Source organism: Vanellus vanellus (genome assembly GCF_965231255.1).
Source record: "Vanellus vanellus genome assembly, chromosome: 17".
In the NCBI taxonomy this organism is placed as follows: Eukaryota; Metazoa; Chordata; class Aves; order Charadriiformes; family Charadriidae; genus Vanellus; species Vanellus vanellus.
In genome coordinates this window covers 11,262,951-11,287,724 of record NC_138922.1, presented here as the reverse complement: position 1 = coordinate 11,287,724, position 24,774 = coordinate 11,262,951, and the positions used below count along the sequence as shown (strand labels likewise).

The 24,774-nt window shown below is 37.1% G+C and overlaps 1 protein-coding gene across 1 annotated transcript in view; it reads left to right on the top strand.

Annotated features, from left to right (window-relative positions):
- Positions 1-24,774, top strand: part of BPTF (bromodomain PHD finger transcription factor) — a 58,707-nt gene that overhangs the window by 22,514 nt on the left and 11,419 nt on the right. The window contains exons 4-26 of the mRNA XM_082492233.1: positions 487-687; positions 1,195-1,383; positions 4,087-4,260; positions 4,381-4,556; positions 5,820-6,175; positions 6,459-6,590; positions 7,130-7,259; positions 8,043-8,178; positions 9,460-9,681; positions 9,995-12,416; positions 12,621-12,745; positions 12,983-13,111; positions 13,413-13,563; positions 14,366-14,408; positions 15,956-16,208; positions 16,629-16,790; positions 17,762-17,910; positions 18,274-18,397; positions 18,940-19,163; positions 20,414-20,636; positions 20,864-21,750; positions 22,491-22,573; positions 24,438-24,663. Of these exons, the coding sequence (XP_082348359.1) occupies positions 487-687; positions 1,195-1,383; positions 4,087-4,260; positions 4,381-4,556; positions 5,820-6,175; positions 6,459-6,590; positions 7,130-7,259; positions 8,043-8,178; positions 9,460-9,681; positions 9,995-12,416; positions 12,621-12,745; positions 12,983-13,111; positions 13,413-13,563; positions 14,366-14,408; positions 15,956-16,208; positions 16,629-16,790; positions 17,762-17,910; positions 18,274-18,397; positions 18,940-19,163; positions 20,414-20,636; positions 20,864-21,750; positions 22,491-22,573; positions 24,438-24,663 (6,917 nt within the window). The remainder of the gene's footprint in view (positions 1-486; positions 688-1,194; positions 1,384-4,086; positions 4,261-4,380; positions 4,557-5,819; positions 6,176-6,458; positions 6,591-7,129; positions 7,260-8,042; positions 8,179-9,459; positions 9,682-9,994; positions 12,417-12,620; positions 12,746-12,982; positions 13,112-13,412; positions 13,564-14,365; positions 14,409-15,955; positions 16,209-16,628; positions 16,791-17,761; positions 17,911-18,273; positions 18,398-18,939; positions 19,164-20,413; positions 20,637-20,863; positions 21,751-22,490; positions 22,574-24,437; positions 24,664-24,774) is intronic.

The window sequence follows — 24,774 nt, the reverse complement described above, 5'->3', positions numbered from 1 at the left end:
TTTCATGCAGGTGTACCAGCATGGCTGTGTAATGCTGACTTCTTCTAGGACTATGTTTCGTGTGTTGCAATGAGAGTTGGAGTGGCAAAAATGCTAGAGCTCTGGTATTTGGTCCAATGTTATGGAAGGTGTGAAAGAACACGTATCCCTTCTGCAGCTCCCCACCAACTTAATTTATCTACCTTGGAGCAATAAAAGCAATGTAAATCTGTGAAGGTTTGAACTTTGGTTCTAGGGAAGATGTGAAGATTAGATACTCCGGCTTAAATGTAGATTTAAGTTATCACTATATAAATGCATAACTCTGAAAAATCAATAATTAAATCTTTGGAATTGTTTCTTCTAAGTGGGGAAAAGCAGTAAGAAGTTGGATGTTACCTTTTGTCTCATTGAAAAGAAGTATTATTTACGTCATGTTATTTCTGCTCAGTGGCTCTCTAGGTGGTGGTTCATTGTTTATTGATGACAACATATTTTCTATTGTAGATGAAATTTTGGACGTTATCAGAGCAAGAAAAGGAGAAATAGTGGAAGATAAAAACACAGCAGATGATGAAGCAGAAAAGGCCAAAAGTGATGTTGATAATGACCAGACGGATGCTGAGAAAGGCAAGGAAGAATCTGGAGACCAAGACAAAATTGAGGAAACACCCAGTGAAGAAGATGTGGAAAAAGTGAAAACAGAAGGTAAAGAAACTATGACTTTAACAACTTCATTTAAGTAAAGTGAATCTTTACTTAAGATCCTCACATTTCTTTAAGTGTTGATGGTATATTTTTTATGATCTTCTAAGTTATTTTTTAAGTAGTAAGTGATATTTTTCAGTTCCTTTGTGGTTGTATAATTGTTTTACTTGTTAATTAACTTCAACAATTTTTCTACTTTTCAAGTGAAATATGGCTAGCTTGTAGATACCTTGGCTTGAGGTACAGATGGCACTTAGGTTGTGATCAACATGTTTGTAGTAAGCAATATTACATCATTTTTAACATTGTTTTCCTCATCAGAATTAGTTTGTTCTTTGATTCTGAGACAATACTATCTCATAGGGGGGAAAAAAAAGAGGAAAGGAGAAAGCTCACCATTATCAAACAGACAAAGCTGCTGAAGTTGCTTTCTATGGATGATGCCAAATGACATCCTAAGACATACTAAAGAATATCCCTAAAGTTTTGTTGTGCGTTTTACTGTAGAGGCAACAGTCGTTGGGGATAAAAGTAACTCTGTGACATCAAGCACTGATGACAACAACACAAATCCTTCTGCAGGAGAGACTAGTTGCTCTGAAGGGAAGAACGCAATGGGGTGTCAGTCAGAAACCCTTGATAGCAACAACGTGGCAGAGAAGAAGGTGGCATCAGAGCTCCCTCAGGAACTCTCAGGTACAGAAGGCACTGTTACCAATGCCTCTGTAATTTGGGGAATCTGTTAAGTTTTTTCTATCTGGTTTGTCCACTAAAACCATTCACAGCGTATATCACCCATGCTGTTTGCTTGCAGTGCCATCCTTTACTGCTACGTTGTCATTAACATTTCAAAGTTAATTTTCTTGCAACTAGTGCTTGAAATTTTGTGGTCCTCTGTGACATTAGCATTTGTTTCCATGCCTTCCAAAGATGACTATGGCTAAGCTTTTTATGTTCTATTTTCTGTATATTTTATGTTTCCATAGTGATCCATAATGATTGTTAGCATCCTATCAAAGTTTATTTCAAATTCTAATTTGCTGCTGGCTTGTTTATTATTTTAACCTCTCATTTACTGTATAAATTACTAACAAACAAAGTATTTTCATTCACGTGAGTAAACCGTTGCACTGAAATGTCAAGATTAAATTGTCATGCTAGGAATTTTAAAATTATTTTGGAATTATAAGCACAGAGGTTCTTGTTGTATTTTAATGTGTTTTGTTCTGCCGTGTCAGTGATTCAGAAGTAGCAGTATACACTATTTAATTAAAAAACCCATCCAAACTTTAGATTTAGGAATAAGTGGGACTTAATTAGGTGTAATATAAATTAGCAGTGTACTATTTTAGAGTGATATTCTACTACATTTAGAATTATATTCTACTACAAGCTTTACTACATAAACAAATGTTGTTCTAAACACCAGGTTACTGTTAAAATTATCAGAGTTTTATTTTCAGTTCTTAAAAATCTAAAAATACTCTAATCTGTGATGTAGCCATACTCAGTCTGTTATCTTTTGAAAAATGGTAGTAAACCTTTTTTCTGCTACAGAAACAGTTCTCCATTCAGATACAGATCGCAGTTCTTGAACTTGCAAATGTGAATGCTTCCAAACCTTGTAATAAACTTTGTTAACAGGAGGAGAAAATTACAATTAAGATTAATACCTAATCTGGAAGCCTCATAGTACACTTTTTTAATAGAGAAAATGTCCTAGTGAATGGGACAAAAAGCATACGCTTTAGATACCTGACCAAATATTTTTGCCTGTTCTCGTAATTTTTCATTTCATTTTAAAGTTAAAATAACTGTGTAGAGGTTTAATGGAAAAGATACATATCCTATAACTGTGTTCCAGACATGTTTATGGGTTCATATTTTATTTTAAAGATTCAGTTGCATATTTATCATTATTTTTTTTATTATACTTTCACAGGTACTTTTCTCCTTCCAAAGCTTCTAGCTTATTTTTAAATTAGTGGGCTTTTTCTGTAGGAAAGTGTGTGTGTGGAGAGGGTTCTTCCTCAAGTCTAATTTACTGTATTCATAGTGATACTTGTGTTCCTATTGTGAAATTTCACTGTGAGACTCTCATTTCAGAGGGAGGGAGAGATCCTGAACCAGTATTGCTGAGGCAGCTACCCCCAAAGAGGGGCAAAATAAGAGTAAAATGTGAAGGTAGACGACAACGTCTGTCACCACCCTTGTTAAATGCAATTTGGATATGAGTCTTTTAATAAGAGTGTAGTTTGGGTGCTTCCACTCTCCTCCAAACAGCTGGCACCACAAATGGTTCAATTTTTCCTCTTAGTAAAAAGGGAAACGGATCGAACAGTGGTGCTCGTCCACTTGGCAAAGCCAGAAATCAAGATGCGTTCAGGTTAGGGATCTTCTAAGAATCCCAGAATATTTACCTAATCGACTTTCTGCTAGGAGCGAATATTTCACAAAAAGAAGGTTTTGTTCTGTCACCTTTCTTAATAGCAACAGAATCCCTGGTGTTTTGGAGGAATTCTAGAAACAGAAAAAAAATCTTGTATTTTTTCAATAAGCTGTGTCTCTTGCACAAAACCAAGACGACGCTGGTTTGAGGAATGGTGGGGCTTGTTCTTACTGGGAAGCTGGAGTGATTTCTTTCCAGGTAGCTGCAATTCACTGATGCTTTAGTTGAAAGATCAAACTCGAGCGGTATGCCTTAGCAACAAGTGAGGTGGCGATAACGTCCACGGCTGTCAAGACAGACGGTAACAGGGACAACTGAGGACCGAGAACCCATTTGCCTTACTGAGCTTGAAGCGAGATCTAGTCTCATCAGATTGTAAGCTAGAGGCTGATATTCTAACTTTGCAGAGGAGGAGTTTAGATATAGAGTGGTGCCAATTGAACTGAAATCTGTGGGATTCTTCAGAATTAACGTGCTGAAAAAAGGACAGTCAAAGAATCAGTGGAAAACTGGAGGGGAACTGGAAGGTGTATGCTTTGAGGAACAGCTAAAGCACAAGAAAATCAAAAAAGAGAAAATCATAGAAGCTGCAGGAAAACGAAATTTCATGAAATCTGTATTCTGAAAGCAAAACAAAGTCTCAGTGGAGGGTTCTCTGTGTGTCCATCTATAGAAAAAAATTGTCTTGTGTTTAAAATATGTTCGTATTTCATCCAAGTATGAATTTCGGTTCTTCAGAGCTGTAAAAATTGAAACTACTTGAAACAGAACAAAAAATACTTTCATGGATACAGTGCTCTGGAGGGAATTAATATTTTATGGGTATTTCTATCCAGTCCAGCAAAAGATGTTCAGCTGACTTCTATTTTTTTAATGAAAAATTTAAAACTAGAAAAAATTGCATTGATCCAGTTTAAAAGAAAACTAAAAATGAAGTTGTTCTTTTGTAGAAGAAACTGGTCAGATGATCCCTAGCAACAGTAGCGGTGCATCTGCTGCACCTCTGCAGTCAGATGTTGAAAACAGCAACGGTAGTGAGTTGGGCTCTGGGCAGAATGACTCCATTAAGACGCCTGACGATGCTGAAAATGCAGAGAGGGGATCCCAGACTTCAGAGGACATAGGTAATAATAATAGTGTCTGTAACTTTCATTTTATGCATCTTTTTATTTTATAACTCACATGCACCAATAGAAAACTTCCAATTTTTAAGTTTGTTTTAAAAGCCTTTTTTTCCTGGGCAGGAGAGAAATCTAATGGTGAAAGAAGTGATTCTCCGGGCGCAGGAAAAGGCACGCCAGGTTCAACGCGAATGCTCACAAGATTACGAAATCCAGATAGCAAGTTGAGCCAGATGAAAAGCCAGCAGGTTGCTGCTGCAGCACATGAAGCAAATAAATTATATAAAGAAGGCAGAGAGGTTTGTGCACATCTTGGAAAACTCAAAGAAGTACGCAAACTGTTCTAGATAACTGATAATATTTTTTAAAAAGTTATTTTGGCAGACTGTGGGGGTACTTAAAAAAAAAGTAACAATAAATTAGCAAATGGTGTAAATGTAATATCACAGGAAGCTTTTTTCTTCCTTCTCCTTTGCCCTTGCTCTCTGAGTTGCTATCTACAGAATGGTATGACAGTGCACCTCCTTTCCTTTAACGTGCTGGTCATAAAAGTTGGAGAATTGTTTACTATATAGCCAGTAATAAGTTATATGCATTTTCTCCCACTTTTGTTTTCAAATCTCTCAGAACTTGTGTGCCAAAACTACAACTTTACAGTTGGTTTTGTTTTGATTATTGTTTGAATAGCTAGGTAATAGCGACATTTCCAGTTCATAACAAATCTGTACTGGCAGAGTATGGTCATTTACAGACAATCATTGCAAAATCGTAGCACTGCTTGATGAAGACAAAAGTGAAATCTCTCCCTTGAATTTCTGTCAGGTGCTATAATTTTTTTGTATGTCTATAGGTTGGTGGTTGGTTTTTCGTTGGGTTGTTTGTTTAAGTAGCCCAGTTTGGGGTTTTGTTGGGTTGTTTGGTTTTGTGTTGTTTTTTTTTTTTTAAGTAGCCCAGTTTCTCCAGGACAGAAATGTTTAAATGTTAAGAGTTCGTTGCAGTTAGTTGTCTGCATATGGTTTGGTGTATTACTGTTTTGTTAACTGTTTTTTCTTGTAAGTTAGTATTTAGCATATTTACTCACATCCCTCTCAAATTTGGAACTCAGTTATGAGTAATTAGACCAGTGATGTTATCCACACCATGCTTTCAAAGTCAAAGATGTTTGTTTGCTTAGCTACATGTATGAATTCTGTGATTTACCAAGGAGGGGTTTCACAGGAATCTTGCTTAAGTTTAGTGACGCTATTTTCCCAAAGCTGTCTCCCTCAATAGGCGTAATTCAGAGCAGCAAGCAGGGATCCTGTTTGACTTCCTGAGGAGCCTCGATGATGTTTTTTTTTTTAATGTTAAAGTTGATCTTTGGGAATATCCTAACTCTATATAGAATCAGTGATGAAGTACCTATATATAGTATATTGGATAAACAGTCATTTGCTTCTACAGACTGATGCAAAGTATTTTTATTATTTTATATATAGATTGTTGAAGCCTAAATCATAACTAAGTAAATAAAAATATTTGAAACTTAAGTGAATCTTTAAAATCATTCTTTCTTTCACAAGGTTCTCGTGGTCAACTCTCAAGGTGAAGTCTCCCGAATGAACACAAAGAAGGAAGTTGTGATGAAAGGAAATATCAACAATTATTTCAAATTAGGGCAAGAGGGGAAGTATCGTGTTTATCATAATCAGTATGCCACTAATTCATTCGCATTGAACAAGCACCAGCACAGGGAGGACCATGACAAGAGACGACATCTCTCGCATAAATTCTGTCTAACTCCTGCTGGAGAGTTCAAATGGAACGGGTCTGTACATGGGTCCAAAGTTCTTACCATATCCACTTTGAGGCTAACTATTATTCAGCTAGAAAACAATATCCCGGCATCATTCCTTCACCCTAACTGGGCTTCCCACAGGTAAATTAATAAATGAAAATCTGTGTTCTCTTGTTTTACTTGTATTTTTACTAACAGTATTAATAAGCAATGGTCTTCATTTTTTTTCAACATCAGTGATTTCCAAGCACCATGTGCTTCAGTATATTAAAATATAACATGTTTATGTTTTGTGATGGATGGCTAAAAGCAATTGCACGTTTGAATAAAGTATTAAAATATAGGAGGTTTTATCCTACCATTAAATCTATGCTGTATTAGTGCACGTATATGTTTCAGGTGTTTTATCTTTTTTCCAATTTAGGTCTAACTGGATTAAGGCTGTTCAGATGTGCAGCAAACCTAGAGAATTTGCACTAGCGCTGGCTATATTGGAATGTGCAATTAAACCGGTTGTCATGCTGCCAATCTGGCGGGAATCGTTGGGGCACACTAGGTAAAATAAACAAACATAAACATCTTTTTGAATATGAGAACTTTACTTTGCTTTACAATTACTAGTTCCTCTAAGCTTTAAATTTAGTCAGTCGTTGAGCACTTGAAGTGTTTTTTCTTGACCAGAAACACTGAAAATACACGCCAAGGTTTTTATAGTGTCATTGCTCATGCAAAGCAAGTTTATTTTCTTTCTGTGAGCCACAGCCTCAAAGTGATAAAATTTTGAAGACAAGAATAGCAAATTTGAACACACTCAGTTCAGTGGAAGTCCGTGTTTTGTGTCTCAGTGTGTCATAGAAGCAGAAACGAAATGTGTCCGATGTTAGACACAGTTGCAGGCAGCTGTGTTTGCCTCACTGGAATAGCCGAAAAAAGCAGTGTTCCTGTTGCAAGTAATACATATCACCTGATACTGGGCTTTCCTCTTAACTTCAGATATTTAAAATTATTCAAAGGAGTAGTATATGCTGCTGTTCAGCTTCTTGTACTTGCTTACAAGATCCTGTACTTAAATTTACTTAAATCCATATGTTTCAGATTGCGCAGAATGACAGCAATAGAAAGAGAAGAAAAGGAGAAAGTGAAAAAAAAAGAGAGAAAACAAGAAGAAGAAGAAACAATGCAGCAAGCTACATGGGTGAAATACACATTTCCTGTCAAACATCAGGTAAGGTTTTCTTTTGTGTGAAGAACAAAAAAAAAAAAACAAACCCAGAAATTGTTGATTTTGTACTCTTTTTCTGGTTTCATTTCAAACTTAAAATTGTAACGTCATTGCGTTACTCCCTGCCATTGGAGTAGGTACCATGCCCACGTATTCAAGCACATAATCTTGGTCTGAACTAAATTTGACATGTATTATGCTCTTAGTGACACTGCCTGAGTTGACAGATGTTTGTCTGCAAAACGCAGCCTTTCCTAATGGAAAGGTTCTAGGTGGTTATTGGAACCTTGTCTGCATGTCCGTCCCTGTTCAGTGCTCCCCTCCCATCCCTGCAACCCCCCAAAAAAGCTAACCTAGCTACCTTTACTTTGGAAGGTTATGTAATATGATGGGAACTACGATAGAAACCTCTTTATATTCTCCTCCAGTAGATATTAAATACTTTTGTTGGAGTGGTTCTTTGCTCTAAATGCATTTGTTGTAACATACAGGTTGATTCAAAAACTTGTATAATCTTTCAGCTTTTAGGTAAATAGATTCTCACAGTTACATGAAATAAATACAGTTTTTAGGTGTTACTATGATAGAATCGATTATCAGCAGATATATCTTTAATTTTAGTACATTATTTCACAAATACACTTCAACTTGCTTGAAAAAGTCTAAATTAGTGTTTGTCGGTTTTGGTGTTGTTTTTTAAATCCTCTTAGGTTTTTAGATGAATACATATATTAATAATGCAGGAAATAGCACCATTAAAGCTACTATTTTTAAAATATTTAACAGGTTTGGAAGCAAAAAGGAGAGGAATATAGAGTAACGGGATATGGTGGCTGGAGCTGGATTAGTAAAACACATGTCCACAGGTTTATGCCCAAACTGCCTGGAAATACTAATGCAAATTACAGAAAGTTGCTACCAAGTAAGTGTCTGCATTGCTTACATTTTTTTTTTAATTACTAACATACTGCTTTTTACTGCTTATTCAGTTATTCACTTAATTATTTGCATGTGGTGTTTCTTATGTAGACTTTGCTACAGATAGTGTTCCAGAGAAGCTGTTTTCGAATTTCTGCTGATCTTTGTCGATGTCACCCGTTCAGTTTTCATAGACATTTTTTAGCTACATTAAATTGTTTCAGTTATGAAGTAGTTTGTAATATTTGTAGAGCTTTGTAGAGCCTTATTTCAATTAAAAGTAGTTAAAAATTATGTAGATAATCACAAGCAAAAAGTAACATCTAAAATATTGATGTACATATACACTTTTTCCCCCTCCGTGTTGACAGAATACCGTTAACCAATTTTATCTGATAACAATAGTTTTATGAGGGGCAAGAAATTGATTTCTCTAGAAAGTTCAAAACACATCTTCTTGCTTAGTTGTTCCAAGGTTTTATATTAAAAGAGAAAAATTTTGCACGGTTGACTTCTAGAATGAATGCTGAACTATATGAGGGTTATTTTATAATAAATTTAAGCTTGAGTTTCCTGTTAAAACTTGAAAATAGCAGCCCACCCTGTATTGCCCATCAAAATTATTTCTGTCCTCACGTACTGATGTAACACATTCCCTGTTGCTTTCGGCTGGCTCAAACACAAAACGGATGCTGCTGCTTTTAGTGTTCTCTATGTGATTGTTAAATTAGATGTGTTTTACTTTCTGTATTGCAATTAATAGCCATTACAGTTTTAAGCGCAGTTATTTGAATACTAATATCCATTCTGGCCTAACTGTAGAAATCAAAGCTATTAAAAGTTATTTGTGAATTTTCAGAGTCCGAATTAATATGCTCTTAATAGGCGGGTTTTCAGAAAGGGGTATTTAGTTTCCTGAAAAATGTGTGGGGTTTTTTGGTGGTTTGTTGTTGGAGTTTTTTTGTTGTTGTTTTGGTGTCTTGAGGTTTGTTTTGTTTTGGGTTTTTTTAAAGAAAAACTGAACCTGGACTCCTGAAAAAATAATGTAAATTAAACATTTTTGTCTCTGTTGGGCTTTTAGATTTTATTATTATTATTATTAATAATAATATTCAATATTCCACTAAGCTTAATCTATGATGTTACCGTTGTATACTTAATGCTACTTTGAAATTTCAGTAACGATGTGTGAATGACTTGAGAGGTAAACTAACATACATTAAAATGTAGCAGAGTGTAAAAAATATTCTGAATAACTGAAACCGTTTAATTAATTTGTTAATAGCAAAGAGCGAAGATGAAAAATGCAACTTGGATAAACGAAAAGGTTCAATTAAGGTAAAAATAGAGAAAGAGAGAACAAAGGATTCTCACGATCTGCAAGCAAAAGACAAAGCAGATGTTTCGGAAACCTTGGAGAAAGCACAAGTGAAAGAAGAAAAGTCACGTGAAGAAAAAGTAGAAGTTGATACAATTTCTGAAAATTTAGATCACGCAAAAGACAAAGGTGATATGCTAAAGTTACTGTAAAACTAGCTATTCATTACAACATTGTATGTGTAAAAGCATAGGACCTCAGAAATTCAGAAATAACTATTGCAAAACTATGTAACAGGTTTTGTCAAGACATTTGAAAAAAATCTCTCAGTTAAATGATTGCTTACAATCCCTTGTGGTAGGGTCTGAAGTTCTTGTTCCCTTTTTCTTCACATCTATTAATATGCTAAAAGGTCCGTTTGTTTCTTAGTACTTGATGTAAAAATGTGTTTTGGTTTTCGTTGTTAGGGGAGCTTACTGATTCAGAGTTTTCTTCTTCACAGTGGAAAAAGAAATCGATGGTGAAAATGATAAAGTCATCAAGGAAGAACCTATGGATGTAGATGATGTGAAAATTGAATCCCCCATAAAAGATGAGGATAGTCATTGTAAGCTGGATATAATCAATGTCAGCGAGGGATTTCATTTAAGGACTTGCTACAAAAGGAAAGTAAAATCCTCAAAACTAGATGGACTACTTGAGAGGCGAATAAAACAGTTTACACTGGAAGAAAAGCAACGTCTAGAAAGGATGAAGCTGGAGGCCAGTGCTAAAACGGTCGGCGTTCGATCTGTAAGCCCCCAGAAAAACATAGATGAGCTACAAATGAGAAAAGTGAAAGAAGGAAGCCAGTTTGACTTGTCTTCCCAAGATCAAGCCTATATTTCAGATAAGACCCAAACTGAAGATGCAGAACAGGACTGCTTGCCGATGAGCAGCGTTTCCTGTACCAAAACTGGTGAGCTAGATGAACCCTCTTTGCCTTTGACAAACAGGCTGTCCAAAAGAGAAGGCCAGCTGCTGGATGAAGACTCACTTCAGTCATCTGAAGGTGAAAGCTCCGTTCGGAATGATAGTAAAGAAAACAACCCTGAACCTATGACTGCTGATAAGTGCCAAGGACAAGAAGTTCTTGGAGAGTCTGAGAGTTCCTTTGTGGATGGCTTGAAACAAACAAATGCAGAAGGTAGAATCAAATGGGATGTTTCAGAAACAAGCGAAAAACCTTTGAAACAAAACCTACCTATTACCAGAGTATCTCAGCGTGAACGTGAAAACTCAGAGGCAGCGGTAACTGAAAGCAGCTGTAGAAAAGATGCATTGGCCACTCTTGAAAACCCAGATTTAGAAGGGAATGCTGAACAGCAGAGCAAAGATCCAGAAAACAATTGTATGATAAAAAGCCATATTGAACCAACATCCTCTCAAGAAAGTGAAATGGAGGAAGAAATTTCTCCAGGAAAGACTGAAAGTAAATCTGACAACAAGATTGTATTTCACCAAAAATCAGCTAGTAAAGATCTAGAGCCATTTAAAACAGAGCTAATTTCTGAAAGAAACCTTGAAAGTCAAACTCTGGAACACATGGATGAAGTTAATGAGGATTTACTGAGCTCTAAACTCACTGAGGCTAATGGTCAAAAGAAGGGTCAGGAACTGAAAGTGGAGACAAGTACCATAAAGAAATATCTTGATCAGACAAATCTAAATAGTGTTACTGACAAAAAGAATAATAAAGACGAAGAAACTGAGGCAGACTTGGAAAAAGAAAAATCAGCATTTCAAATGAATGGAAAAGACAATGACACTAAAGGATTACCAAACGATGACTGCTTAGTTAAAGATACCTGTGAAACTAAGGCAGGGGGTGATATTGAACCAAAAGTTAATAATATTAATAAATCTATTCCGGAACATGAAATAAAACCATTGACTTTCAAAGACTCTTCAGTAAAACCGTTCATGAATGGTGACATCATGATAGAGGACCCAAAGGACAAAAATAACGTGGACCCTAAGTCACGTCTGCAGAGTACACCTGAGTTTGAATCTGGAGAGAGTCTTCAGCCATCAGACAAAGTTCCCAAGTATGTGCAGAAAACTGAAGAAAAACAGCTTTCTCCTGAGAGATCTGCCTTTGTTGGCACTGCTTCCACGCCAACGCATATGCTCTGTAAAGAAAATAACCTGAATAGTGAAACAGAATCTATGGAAACTGAAGTAATTGAGGATAAGAAAGTTGCTCCATCGCCCGTAACCTCATGTGAGGAATCTAGCTTGAGTAGTGACTTTGCTGACCAGAACGGTGTACAGACATGTAAAATGGAAAATATTAACGGGGACAGTAAAATAAAAACTGTTATTACTGAAGTGACTACCACAACATCAACTGTGTCTACGGAATCCAAAACTGTGTTTAAGGTTGCGGAGAGTGTAGCTTCTAATGATGAGAAAACAACAGTAGTCTCATCTACGGAAAATTGTGCCATATCCACTGTAACTACCACCACTACTGTAACTAAGCTTACCGCTCCAGCTACGGACAGTAACGTTGATGTCATTTCTGTACAAGAGCATAGTAAAACAGTGGTTACAACAACAGTAACCGATTCACTGACGACCCCAGAAGGCACATTGGTGACTTCCATGACTGTCAGCAAAGAATATTCCACAAAAGACAAAGTGAAGTTAATGAAATTTGCAAGACCCAAAAAAACTCGTTCTGGAACTGCCTTACCGTCTTATAGAAAATTTGTTACCAAAAGCAGTAAAAAAAGCATATTCGTTTTACCCAATGATGACTTGAAAAAGCTGGCCAGAAAAGGAGGGATCAGAGAAGTTCCCTATTTCAATTACAATGCAAAGCCTGCCTTGGATATCTGGCCATATCCGTCCCCAAGGCCAACTTTTGGGATCACTTGGAGGTACGTGCTTTACGTTTTTGAGGAAAAGTTTAGGATGTGATGGAATTAATTGAATTTTAAAATACAAGTGATATACATGTTTGTGCCCAAACATGCAAATTTTGCTATTAGTAAAGGTAGAATGGAAAACCTTTGTCCTGTTGGTTCGGTTGGGTGTTATAAATACATTTTGATTTTAAAATATAATTAATACTCTGTTGTTAGGTACCGACTTCAAACAGTAAGATCATTGGCTGGAGTGAGCCTTATGTTGCGGTTATTGTGGGCATGTCTCAAATGGGATGATATGGCAGCAAAAGCTCCACCTGGGGGAGGAACTACACGTACAGGTATTACTTCTTTAAATTTCTGGGTTTCTTAATGCAAAAGCTCTTGCTGTTAATTTTGTGTGTTGAGCTTATTCCAAGCATTTCTGTAAAGGCTTGATGTTAGCTATGGCATTTAAATATTTCTAGTCAACAATTTGTACTAGTTGCTGTTTCTTTACCTTGAGTATATTGGGTTGATCGGAGATTTAGCTTTTATTTGTTTTCTGTTGTTAACATGTTGTGATTAATTTATTGTAGAAACATCTGAAACTGAAATTACGACAACAGAAATAATCAAGCGAAGAGATGTTGGTCCATATGGAATCCGGTCAGAGTACTGTATAAGAAAAATTATTTGTCCCATTGGTGTACCAGAGGCTCCGAAAGGTATGTTGGTTTATACTTTTTTTTTTTTTTTTCCCCCTTCTCATAAGCCCCTGCAGAAATTGAGGTAACTGGATCTTCATGTTCATTGAGACCATCAAGGGACCAAATAGAGCTTGACGTGAACTATTCAGTCGCCTACGGGAAACAAATGATGCATTTAACAAACTGACAGGATTTATCTGAAGCTGAAAGGCCTTCCTGTTTATTAAATGAGACTGAAAAAGACACTAAATCTTGGTTTACAGTTTGAGTTTTGTTTTACTATTAAGCTTAATCTGTGTGTTTTGACTGTTCTCTAAAGAAACTCCAACACCTCAGAGGAAGGGACTGCGATCAAGTGCACTAAGGCCAAAAAGGCCAGAAACACCCAAGCAAACGGGCCCTGTTATAATTGAAAGTTGGGTAGCAGAGGAGGAATTGGAACTATGGGAGATCAGGGCATTTGCTGAAAGGTAAACCAACTCAAATGAGCTTTTAAAGAAAGCAGTTTTAATTTGTGTGTGTGTGTATGTGTGTTAAATAAAATTTCCCACTAAAGAACACAAACTTAGTTCCTACAATCAGTAGAAGTGGATCTGTGTTGTGTTTTTACTGTGCCTTTTGATAATGATAGTCAAGCTTAAAGTTGTAAAGCTAAACTATTTGCTGATACCAAAACTAATTTATACAGATCTTACAGTCTTGTTAGAACGAATATATTAATTTTTCCATGCTTATGAACTAATCACTGTTGTATGCTAAAAGGCTGTTACTGTAATGCATGGGAAGGCTTTAGCCTACTTTTGGCATGACTTTAAACACAATGTGTTTAAATAATTCTATCATACAAAGAAAATAAATGTATACAAGTAAAGGTAAATTCAGCCTGAGCATATTCAAGTCATAAAATGAATATTTTCAGTATTGCATGCTTAGAGTTGGAACAACATTTTTGAGCCTCTTAGAAAGAATTGGTTTAAATTAATAGTATTAAATAGACTGTTTGCATTCTCAGATGCAATTATAAATTCCAGTTTTGATTAATCATCTCCTGTAAGGTGTTGTAGTAGTTTAACATCAGAGTATTTCAGGGAGGTTGTATGCAACTTCAATAGTTTATTTCAAAATACTTTTAAAGCCACGACCAGTTTTTCAGTGATCTTTAGTCTTGACATATGTGCTTATAGGAGCAATTAAGCTGGATAAAATGAAATCTAGTTTGACGGTTGGATTTTATGTGATGGTATAACTTACTTTCGGTTGTGTCTTTGGCAGGGTGGAGAAGGAAAAGGCACAGGCAGTTGAGCAACAGGCTAAGGTTAGTGAACAGAAGAAGGCAGAGGAATTCAAGGCCCAATTGGAGGCTCAACTAAAACACCAACGATTGGCTGCCCAGCAGGTGGGGGAGCTATGGGTAGTCCCACCTGTCAGCAACCGTGCACTGGTAGTCCATATGCGTTAGAATGTGGGAAACAAAGTTTATCCCTATCTTACACCATTTTTCAAATAGTTACCACTTCTTGTGCAAACTAAGCCATCAAACAATGCTGCTCCCACTGTGTACATTTTTTATTTTGAAACGGGGTTAAGGCAAAGATTTGTTTTGGATTCCGCTCCCTTCCCTCCCCCCCCCCCCCTTCCCTTCCAAATTTATAACACTTGAAAAAAGTTTAGTTTGTTTCCATTTTAAAAGAAGGCTGAGAAGCACCAATCTCCAGGTAAGGTCAACAGTGTTCTGTGGTGTGATGAAAAGCTGCCTTGGTATATAGCAGACTTGGGAATACAACTGCATTTGTTCTTCATGCTGCAATCAAATGGAATCTTTTGATTTTTATCCTATCTAAAGTTGGCTGAATGAAGCCCATGGATAATTTTTTTATATATATGTAACTCTGTGTGCGTGTGTATATATATATATATATGTATACATGTATGCAATTAAAATTGGGAAACCCAATGCCATGTTGATATTTCGCATACATTATTAAGAACTGTGCTTTTTTTCCAACTTACTCCTTTTTCATTTCATCTTCACTGAAGAAAATACATTACTAGTGAATGTGTGTCTGATTCGTGGGCATTACTGCAATACAATGCTAACCAAACACTGAAATTTATTAAATACAGAGATAATTTTAGTAACATAGGGAAGAATTTTAGATTAGTTGGAATTTTAAAAGAGCGTACTGATACTATCCCATCATAAAGTGGCTCTCTAAATTAAATGTACCTTCTTGACAGTTACAGCACAGAAGGTTGCTGGGTAAGGTAAGGGATTTTGAACCTAATTTTTTTTAAGCAAGATGCAAACTGGATTTACATTTAAAAGAATAATTTTAAACATTATTTTCTTAATGATGAAGTAGAATGATACAGTATTTATTTTTTTTTCTGTAACTGGCAGTATCTCAGTGCAGGCAGCTTTAAACTTAGGAATGACAGTAATAAACTGTGTTAATGATGGTGTACGCTAACTAACATAGACACAGGCTGTGTGCACATGGTCAAAGCCAAATATAGATGGATATTTTTCAAAGTTTTTTAACCTTTCAGATTAAACTGAGAATAATGAAGTAAGTTTTCTTCCAAGTAAAATGTGCGTTGAAATTAACATAAGCTGAGGATTTTAAAGATGCTGTAAAGGAAAACTTCTGGCTGTGTACTATCAGCAGAGTTGAGGTTCTGCAAGTCAGGGAGTCTTGTGCTACAGGGTACGCAAGCAGCCTGTTCTTCAGTCCTTTACAGCTTGAAATAAAATCTTACTGGTGTCCTTTGTTTTTCAGTACTAAGAAGAGACAGCATTTATTTTGTGCAATCTGAAAATGCTAATCATCCCTTTGTTTAATTTTTTTCTGAATTCTGTAGAAACGGCTGGAACAGCAGAAGCAGATACCCGCAGCAGGGGTGGCCCCTGCCGTCACTACAGCCAGCAGCACTGCAACTACTGTCTCGACGCCGCAGAAGGTTGTGGTGGGCCCTTTAGCGGGCCCAGTCCCCACTGGAACCAAAGTAGTACTTACTACAAAAGTGGGTTCTCCAGCTACAGTTACATTCCAACAGAACAAGAATTTCCATCAGACTTTTGCTACTTGGGTTAAACAAGGCCAATCTTCAACAGGTAAGTAGCCATTTATCATGGAAAGAACATAGGATGAACCTCAGTACAGCACCTACATCCTCTTCGGGATATATAGCGTTATTACATTTCTTGTTATCTTTGCTCTTAACTCTCTTGCTAAGTCAGCAGGACGCTTCTAAGATAATAGCTGTCTAATTTTTCTTTGTTCAGACTTGCTAGGTAGTCTTATTTCTGACCTGGCTCATGTATTACTGACAGTTGTTGTACCAGTGATCACTGATAACAAAAGCATTCTGTGCTGTAACGTACTGTTTCCAAAAAAGAATCTTTACCAAAGTATGACGCATTCAAAAATGATTGTAAAAATAATCCTGTAGTTTGCTGTTTCATACTTGAAAATAGTCATTTCATTGACTAATTATTCTGCTCTAAAACTGACTGTTCTGTGTACCTCAATAGCCACTAGCACAGCTGCCACTTCAGCCACAACCATTGCCAGCACAGGGCAGACCTTCCAGATCTCAGGCAGTCCAGTAACGATGGCAGGGAAAGTGCTAACTAAGCTGCCACTCCCTGCAAACAGCAAGATTGTTGCCGTCAATGTGCCATCAACTCAAGGAGGTAGGGGAAAGGGAACTGAATTAAAAATGTATTCCGGCTTGCTGATTCATTCTCCATTGACACTATTTTCCCAGTGAAGTAAACTGTGACTTGAAGGGGGAAAAGTATTTATATATATATATACAAGTTTCTACAGCTTGTTCCCCCTGTGTTGCATATTTGTGTCTGTAGGGGGAAAATGCAAGTTTTTTGCCTATAAATTAATTTACATTTCATAGTGCAAAATTAGAAGTTTTATTTTTAACGACGTGGAATGAAGCATGCTTTTTTTTCGTTATCTAAATTATACATCAACAAAACAACTTCCTTCACAAAAAAAGCTGCTGTTCTTAGTTACTCTTGCCTGCATCTGCTCTTCACTGATGAGCAAGAGTTTGTCTCTAAACTAAGATTAGCGTTTTTTCTTCTTGCCTCGAGAAGAGGACTTAATACTTTGAGATTTGTGAATGTATATTGAACAGGGAAGTTCAATTCTGTCTCCATTTTACTTAGCATCTGAGGAAGTCATGAAGGCTACTAGTTTTGTATCAAAATTTCTTAGGTGACAGGAAAAGCATTACCCATTTTCTTCAGCACCACAAGCTTGTAGGTGAAAGGTGTTTAAACTGGTCTCCTACGTTTTAAATTAATCAGATTGTAGCTTTTAATGGTTGTATAAGACTAATTTGTGGCACCCTGTCAACGCAAGGACTTATTTGCAGTTACCATCAAACTGATCTTTGTGAAGATTCGCTCTTTCCTTAATCTTTTTCTAAAATACCTATTTCTTAACTTAAAATGAAGTTGGACTATCAACAAGTATAATGCTGCTGCTTCTTACAATATGACAAAGGTTCTCCCAAGAAATGTTGAAAGACTCAAAGGTGTTATAGAAACCTGGAGACTGATTTCTAAATGCCACCCTGGAGTTGCATTTACTACTTTTGCTGGCAATTATGTCATTAATAAATACTCAATTTTTCTTTAATTAGGTGTTGTTCAAGTTCAGCAAAAGGTATTGGGTATCATTCCATCAACTACAGGAGCAAGTCAAACATTTACTTCATTCCAGCCAAGGACAGCAACTGTAACCATTAGGCCAAATACCACGGGGACGTTAGGAACAACAAGTACTTCACAGGTAAGATATTTTTCTGGTTATTTAATGCAAAAAAACATGGGTGCATATCTTTTAAGTTATTGGGAGATATTAAAAGTTCTGTCTGGGCACTTCTCAATGTTTTTCGCTCATCTCAGCAATAGTGTTTATGGATCCTTTATTCCAAAGAGGTACAACAATTCTCTCCCATTCGAAAAAATAAGTTTAGAGCTTGGTGAGCCCTAGTGGTGTGGGCATAGATGAAAAAATACTGGATCTGCTTGCATCTTGTAATTTCTTACTATATTAAAATAAAAAAAAAAAAAAAAATTAAAATGCTTCAGGGCATTTCCCAGCAGCTTTTTTCACAAGTTCACATTATGCACTGCGTTTTGGTGTATGTAGGTAGTGCAAGGGACACCGCTCCGCCCTGGTATGACGGTAATACGGACACCACTTCAGCAGTCAACGCTCGGAAAGACCATCATTCGAACACCTCTAGTGGTGCAACAAGGTATTCTTCCAGCCAGTAGGTTCATTTTAATATTTAAATTTCCAGTGTGAAATCCATGGTTTGTTTCTTCATCAATACTTTCTGTCCCAATGCAAAAATACTTCATTTTGATGCTTGATTTCTAAGAAGTGCCTTTTCTTGCTTTTCAATGTCCCAGTTGCAGGCTTTGTCAGTGGTGTTCATCGTTGATACTGGGAAATCTAATACTTACTTTTAAGTCCATTCATTTGAAGAAAAAAAAAAAACACCAAAAACAAAACCAGAAAAGTTTAGAATAATTGTGCATTGAGAAAGCCTTTTTTTTTTTTAAAGGCAAGCTAAGTGTTTGAAGTACTCTGTAAGTATGTGAATTGAATTAAAATAGAAAACACTTTGCAGACATTTTTCAGTCAGCCTCACGGACAAATGGTTTGTAAAGAAAATTTACATGCAAGCTGCTGTGTTTGCTTCACTTGATTATACACCCACTACTGCAAGTTGTTGAGACTCGGGAGTTTGCTGTGCTAATGGTTAAAATGTTGGAAACGCCTTTCTTACCACAAATTATTCTCTTACAGGTCAGACACAGCAAGTGGTGACTCAAATAATCAGGGGTCAGCCTGTCTCCACAGCAGTTTCTAGTACCAGCACAGCTTCTTCCAGTGCTGGACAGAAGACGGTCACAAGTCCTGGAACACCACCTCAGCACGTACAGCCACAAGCCACATCGCAGCCCCCTCGCCCTCAGCAGGGACAAGTGAAGCTTACTATGGCACAACTCACGCAACTAACACAAGGACAGGTAAAATACTTTACATCCTCTGGGCATGAAAATGTGCTAATACTTATGATACATCTTATCAAGCCTTTGGATTTCAGCAGTGTAGTGTATCTGCTCATAAATTTGTTTCAGCCATCATTTAGGATGACCTATAGCATAATTACAGACTGAAAGAATCTTAAATATTATATGTGAAGTTTTAAATATCTCTTCCTATTGTATTCCCCGGTAATGCAACTAGCATCAGGCAAGTTTAGCACTATGGGGAAAAAAAGTCTTTGCATTAATAGCAGTAAGGGGCATAATTACTTTGTATGGCCTGTTCTGTAGACCTTCAGAACGTAATGTTCTTCGTTCCTTGTCTATTGATTTTGCGTGAAGATTTAGATTTCATTCATGTTATCCAGAGTCTCAGAGGAAAAATTACAGTATCTGGAACTGGAGGAGGAAAAAGGTCTTACAGCTTCTGCTCTGTTGGCAAAAAATAAGTTTAGAGTCAAGCCATAGGGCAAAAAAAGGCTTCTGTGAGTTACCACAATAGCTATTCTTCAAATTATAAGTAATATATGTAAATGATTGTAATGTACAGGTTTCTTGTTGCCAGATAAGATTTTTATATGCGCAACAAGACTCAGTTTATTTCCCCACCACAAGACTCGGAAGGTTTTTTGTAGGGACCTTATTCTGTTCTATGGGTTCACAAAATCTGAAGTTCTGCAATCTTGGTGTTGGGACAATACCCCACCTTCGCCGCCGCTGAGTTGAGAGTGGTGTCATGAGCTGCCTGACTGTTAGCTTAAGCAACAGAAATTCACAATACATTACAGACTGAACAGTCAGTCATGAAGGCTCAGTTGGATAGGATCTGGTATGTGGTTAGAAAATGTTTTCAGTGCAGAGAACTTTTACACAAACTGTTGGGTTTCTTGAGAACGTAATTAATAGTATGTCTAAAATTATCCATGCTCTGTATTGCTTGTAAACTCTAGGAACGAAGATGTTCCATTGTAACTGCTTTCTGGCTGGAGTTCTTGTCAATATTTGGATGAAAATATGTGTAACTAACTCCAACCCAGTAATCTGTTGATGATAGAATTGGTGAAAGAGTATTTTAGTATTTCATAACTTCAGATGCTAGTTTTGGATTTTAGGAATATATATGTGGTAAACATATTGAATTCTGAAATCCCAAACCCTAATTGGTCTGATTTTCAGCAAAGTCTGTCTAAGGAATGTATCACTAATACATCGATATTAACTTTTTTTTTTAGGGTGGCAGTCAAGGATTAACTGTGGTAATTCAGGGACAAGGTCAAACTACTGGTCAATTACAATTAATCCCTCAGGGTGTGACTGTAATACCTGGTCCAGGACAACAGCTTATGCAAGCAGCTATGCCAAACGGTACAATTCAGAGATTTCTTTTCACCCCACTACCAGCAGCTGCTACTACAGCTAGCACAACTACAACAACAGTTTCCACTTCAACCTCAGGTAAGCATTGTTCTGTTCAGCAGAAAAAAAGCTTCAGTTTCGGTTGCATTGGAGCTTTTATGCAGTCGGAGATGGTCTCTTATTACAGTAAATTTGTTGGAAGTGTATTATAAGCTTAGAAATCTCTTGAATTTCTGCATAGCGCTTTACAGTAGTTCTAAAAGGTTCAAATCGGTGAGGCTCATGTCATTTGAAATTAATGGAATACTTGGTTTTGTCCTTCACAGCTACAGGGGAACACAAGCAAGCTGTACAGGCACAGCCAGCATCAGTGCTGCCGCCAATTCAGCCACAGCCTCAGAGTCAGCAGCAAGCCCAGCCTCAAGCGCAGAGTCAGAGCGCTCAGCCGGTGCCACTGGCGCAGCCACAGGCACCTCAGCCGGCGCTTCAGCCCGAAACTCAGAGCCAGCCCGAATCTCAGACCCCGGCGTCTGTTGACTCTCCAGTCACACCTGAAGCACAGTCAACTAAATCTCCAGTACAGTCTCCAGCACAGACCCAGGCTCAAGGGCAATCTCCAGTGCAAGTCCAGAGTCAGCCGCAGACGGCAATCCTTCCACAAGGCCAGTCCCAAGTCCAGCCTCAGCAACCAGCTCAGGTGCAGACTACAACCCAACAACAGATTCAGACGCAGCCCCATGCTCCCATACAAATTCAAGCTCAGCTGCAGCAATCTCAGCCTCAGGTTCAGACTTCGGTCTCAACCCTTCCAACTACTCAAAGTTTAAATCAGGTTCCTGTGCAATCCCCAACTCGTCCTCAGCTGCAACTTCAGCAGCCTCCAACAAAAGTTATTACAGTGCCTCAGCTTCAGCAACAAGTCCAAGTTCTCTCTCAGCTGCAGTCACATGTTGTGGCTCAGATACAAGCCCAACAAGGCAGTGTGCCCCAGCAGATCAAGCTTCAGTTACCTATTCAGATCCAACAAACTAGCCCAGTACAGGCTCACCAGATTCAGAATGTGGTAACAGTTCAAGCAGCTAGTGTTCAGGAGCAGCTGCAGAGAGTTCAGCAGCTCAGGGAGCAGCAACAGAAGAAAAAGCAGCAACAGATAGAAATTAAACGTGAGCACACCCTTCAGGCTTCTAATCAAAGTGACATTATCCAGAAACAGGTAAAGTTAACAGAAGGAAATGAAAACTTAATTACTGAAACAAATCTCATTTTAAATGCCTGTTCTTGTTAACAATGTTAATACATTTGATAGGCAGTTGATTTGATTCTTTCAAAGTTAGTGCACGATTGCTTTTGGCAATTTAATTAAATATTTGAAGTTATTTCAGCACATCAGGTCCATTGTACCATGTTTGCAGTCTTCTGGCACCTCGATTCAACTTACCACTAGCTGCTGGGACAATATATTTTTATTCTCAGTTCAGGAAAGATAGGTTATCGATAGGAGAACTGATGTTCAGAGCACATATACTTCCATTGCCTGCTGTAGGAAACTGAGGTTTCAAAGAGGTATCTGAAATGTAATACTGTTGGATGGCTGCGGGGCTTAAAAAAAAATATATATAATAGACTCTTGCCATTTTTTTATTAAAATAAAACAACCAGTCACTGAAGAAATACTCTCAACTTACATTTAGTCCCCAGGCTTAAACTCAGCATAAGCGAAATATCCTGCTCTGTGGGGGACGGAGGTGGTGTTAATTTTCAATTTCATTTTCAAATAATTGCTTTAAACAAGCACCGCCCCCCAATAAAATCAGTGTTATTTTGTCACTTACTGAAATAAATAACACTTTAACTTTTTCTTTAACTTAGGAAATGTCCTGGTTCTCCCAGTAATATTACAAAGCACTGGCTAAAGCTTTCATATTTTATTTTGGATTCTGTATCATCCTACAGGTTGTTATGAAACAGAATGCTGTCATAGAACACTTGAAACAGAAGAAAACACTGACTCCAGCTGAGAGGGAAGAAAATCAGAGGTGAATATCCTTCATACTGCATCTTTAGATGTGAAGGTTTTACATCTATAATATCTTTTAATGGTGGTATAATAAAACACTGGTTTGTAAAAACCTGCTTAAAGGAATTTTGCTGTTTTAAAATTGGTTAAAATAACACTCAAAAGTAACTTTCATAATTATGTTCTTAAGTAATTGAATCCTGTATATTCTCAATTTTATTTTGATTATATGTTTTTAAAGTGAAATGTTGTATTGCATGGGTTTGGAGCTGGCCACAGTTCTTAAATTCAAAGCAAAAACCATCCTTAAAGGAGCGCAGAATGGAGAATTAATGGTTCTGTTGCAGAAAAGTGTGGGGTTTTTTTTGTCCTTTATCGTGGTAGTTTATTTCCAGTGTACATCCCACTCTACAGAAGGAGTCGAAGAATTGGAAGATGGTGCTATTTGACGGACAAGGAGATTTTATACTTGAAGCTGCTAAACACAAATTTGGAGTGTTTGTCATTTCTCTTGGGTTATTTTGACTCCTTTTCACTCGTGCGGTTGATTCAGTTGGGTAATCACGAGTGTGTGCGTTGTCAGATTGTAAGAAAAAGAATAGTGTTTTTTATAAAATTTTGATCATCAAATCAGAGCACAAGCTTAGTTGATTACAACAGTATCTCTAGGTGCTACTCACCTAATGTTCACAATTGCATAAAGAATAAGATGTACTATCATATACTCTTCAGTTAAGGGTGTCAAAAAGAGTTCTAACTTGCTTGCTCCATGCTACAGCTGTCTTTCCTCACTGATTTTTTTTTTTTTTCTTCTCCAAAACTGGAGTTGGAGTATCTTTCCTGGTGGAAAAACAGACTAAACCAACTAGATATAGTTCAGGTAAAAAGAGCAAAGTAAATAAAATAGTATGGCCCTACAAAACAGCCAGCATATTACGTACGTCATCAGAATACAGATGGGTATCAAAAGACAGTATGTCTGAACCTAACACGGCAGAGTCAGCAGCAGCTGCTTGTCCCGGCCGTTGCTATTTTGTTGTTTGCTTTCAGTTCGTATGTCAATGGGAGTTATTTTTCATGGTCACTCCAGCAACAAGAAGCAGTTTTATAGTGGGTTTCAAATAGAATGGGAAGGGAAAAGGAGATTCAGAAGAACAAACATACATTAAATTCCTAAGTGAAATATAAAGCAAAATAAATGAAATATAAAGCAAAATAAATGAAATATAAAGCAAAATAAATGAAATATAAAGCAAAATAAATGAAAATTGCAGAACAAGTGAGCAGGAAAAGGGATTTATAGTTGAGTGTACAACAAGCAGATGAAATATTAATCCTGAGTTGTCATTAGTGAAGAAATTGGGGACTGTCTTACAGTGGATTCTGTACACTGAAAAATATTTGTCCGTCCTTATGCCAAAACACAAAAACTCAGTAATATTTGGTGGTCACTGGAGGGTGGAAGTGTATGTTTTCTAAGTTGTTACAGGCTTCCAGCTTGCTTTCATCCTACATCAGAATAAACAAAATTCAGTTCTTCCAAACACGTTTTGAGTGAAAATCTCTCTCGTCATACTGAAGCCTAGGTTTTTTTAGGAGTTTTAGAGGGGAAGGGGGGGAATGATTAGTACTCAGATCAATTAAATGAAGTTAGGACTGGTCCTGTTGAGCCTAACTAGGGACTTGATCTCTCCCAGCAGCATTCTAGTGAGTGAGTATGAGTGAGAGCAATGTGTGTTACCAAATTTGCCTTGTACGTCTTAAGAAATGTAATAATAAAGCTTGCAACTTGCAGAGACTGGAGAATTAAATGATTCTGCATTCTCAACTGGGGATAAATAGGCAGCTCAGCACAATGTACTTTTTCTTTATTTCTTCCCCAGAATGATTGTGTGCAACCAAGTGATGAAATACATTCTGGATAAGATAGACAAAGAAGAAAAACAGGCAGCTAAGAAACGAAAACGAGAAGAGAGCGTAGAACAGAAGCGTAGTAAACAGAATGCTACTAAGCTCTCAGCTCTGCTTTTCAAGCATAAAGAACAGCTGAAAGCTGAAATACTGAAAAAAAGAGCACTTCTGGATAAAGATCTACAAATCGAAGTGCAGGTAAGGACAGTTATTCTCAAAGACTAATTTGATTTTAAGTTGGGGAGAACATTTCTGTGTTAATTTTTAATTAATCTTTTTGCTCAGTGAGCTTTTACGGAAACATACAGG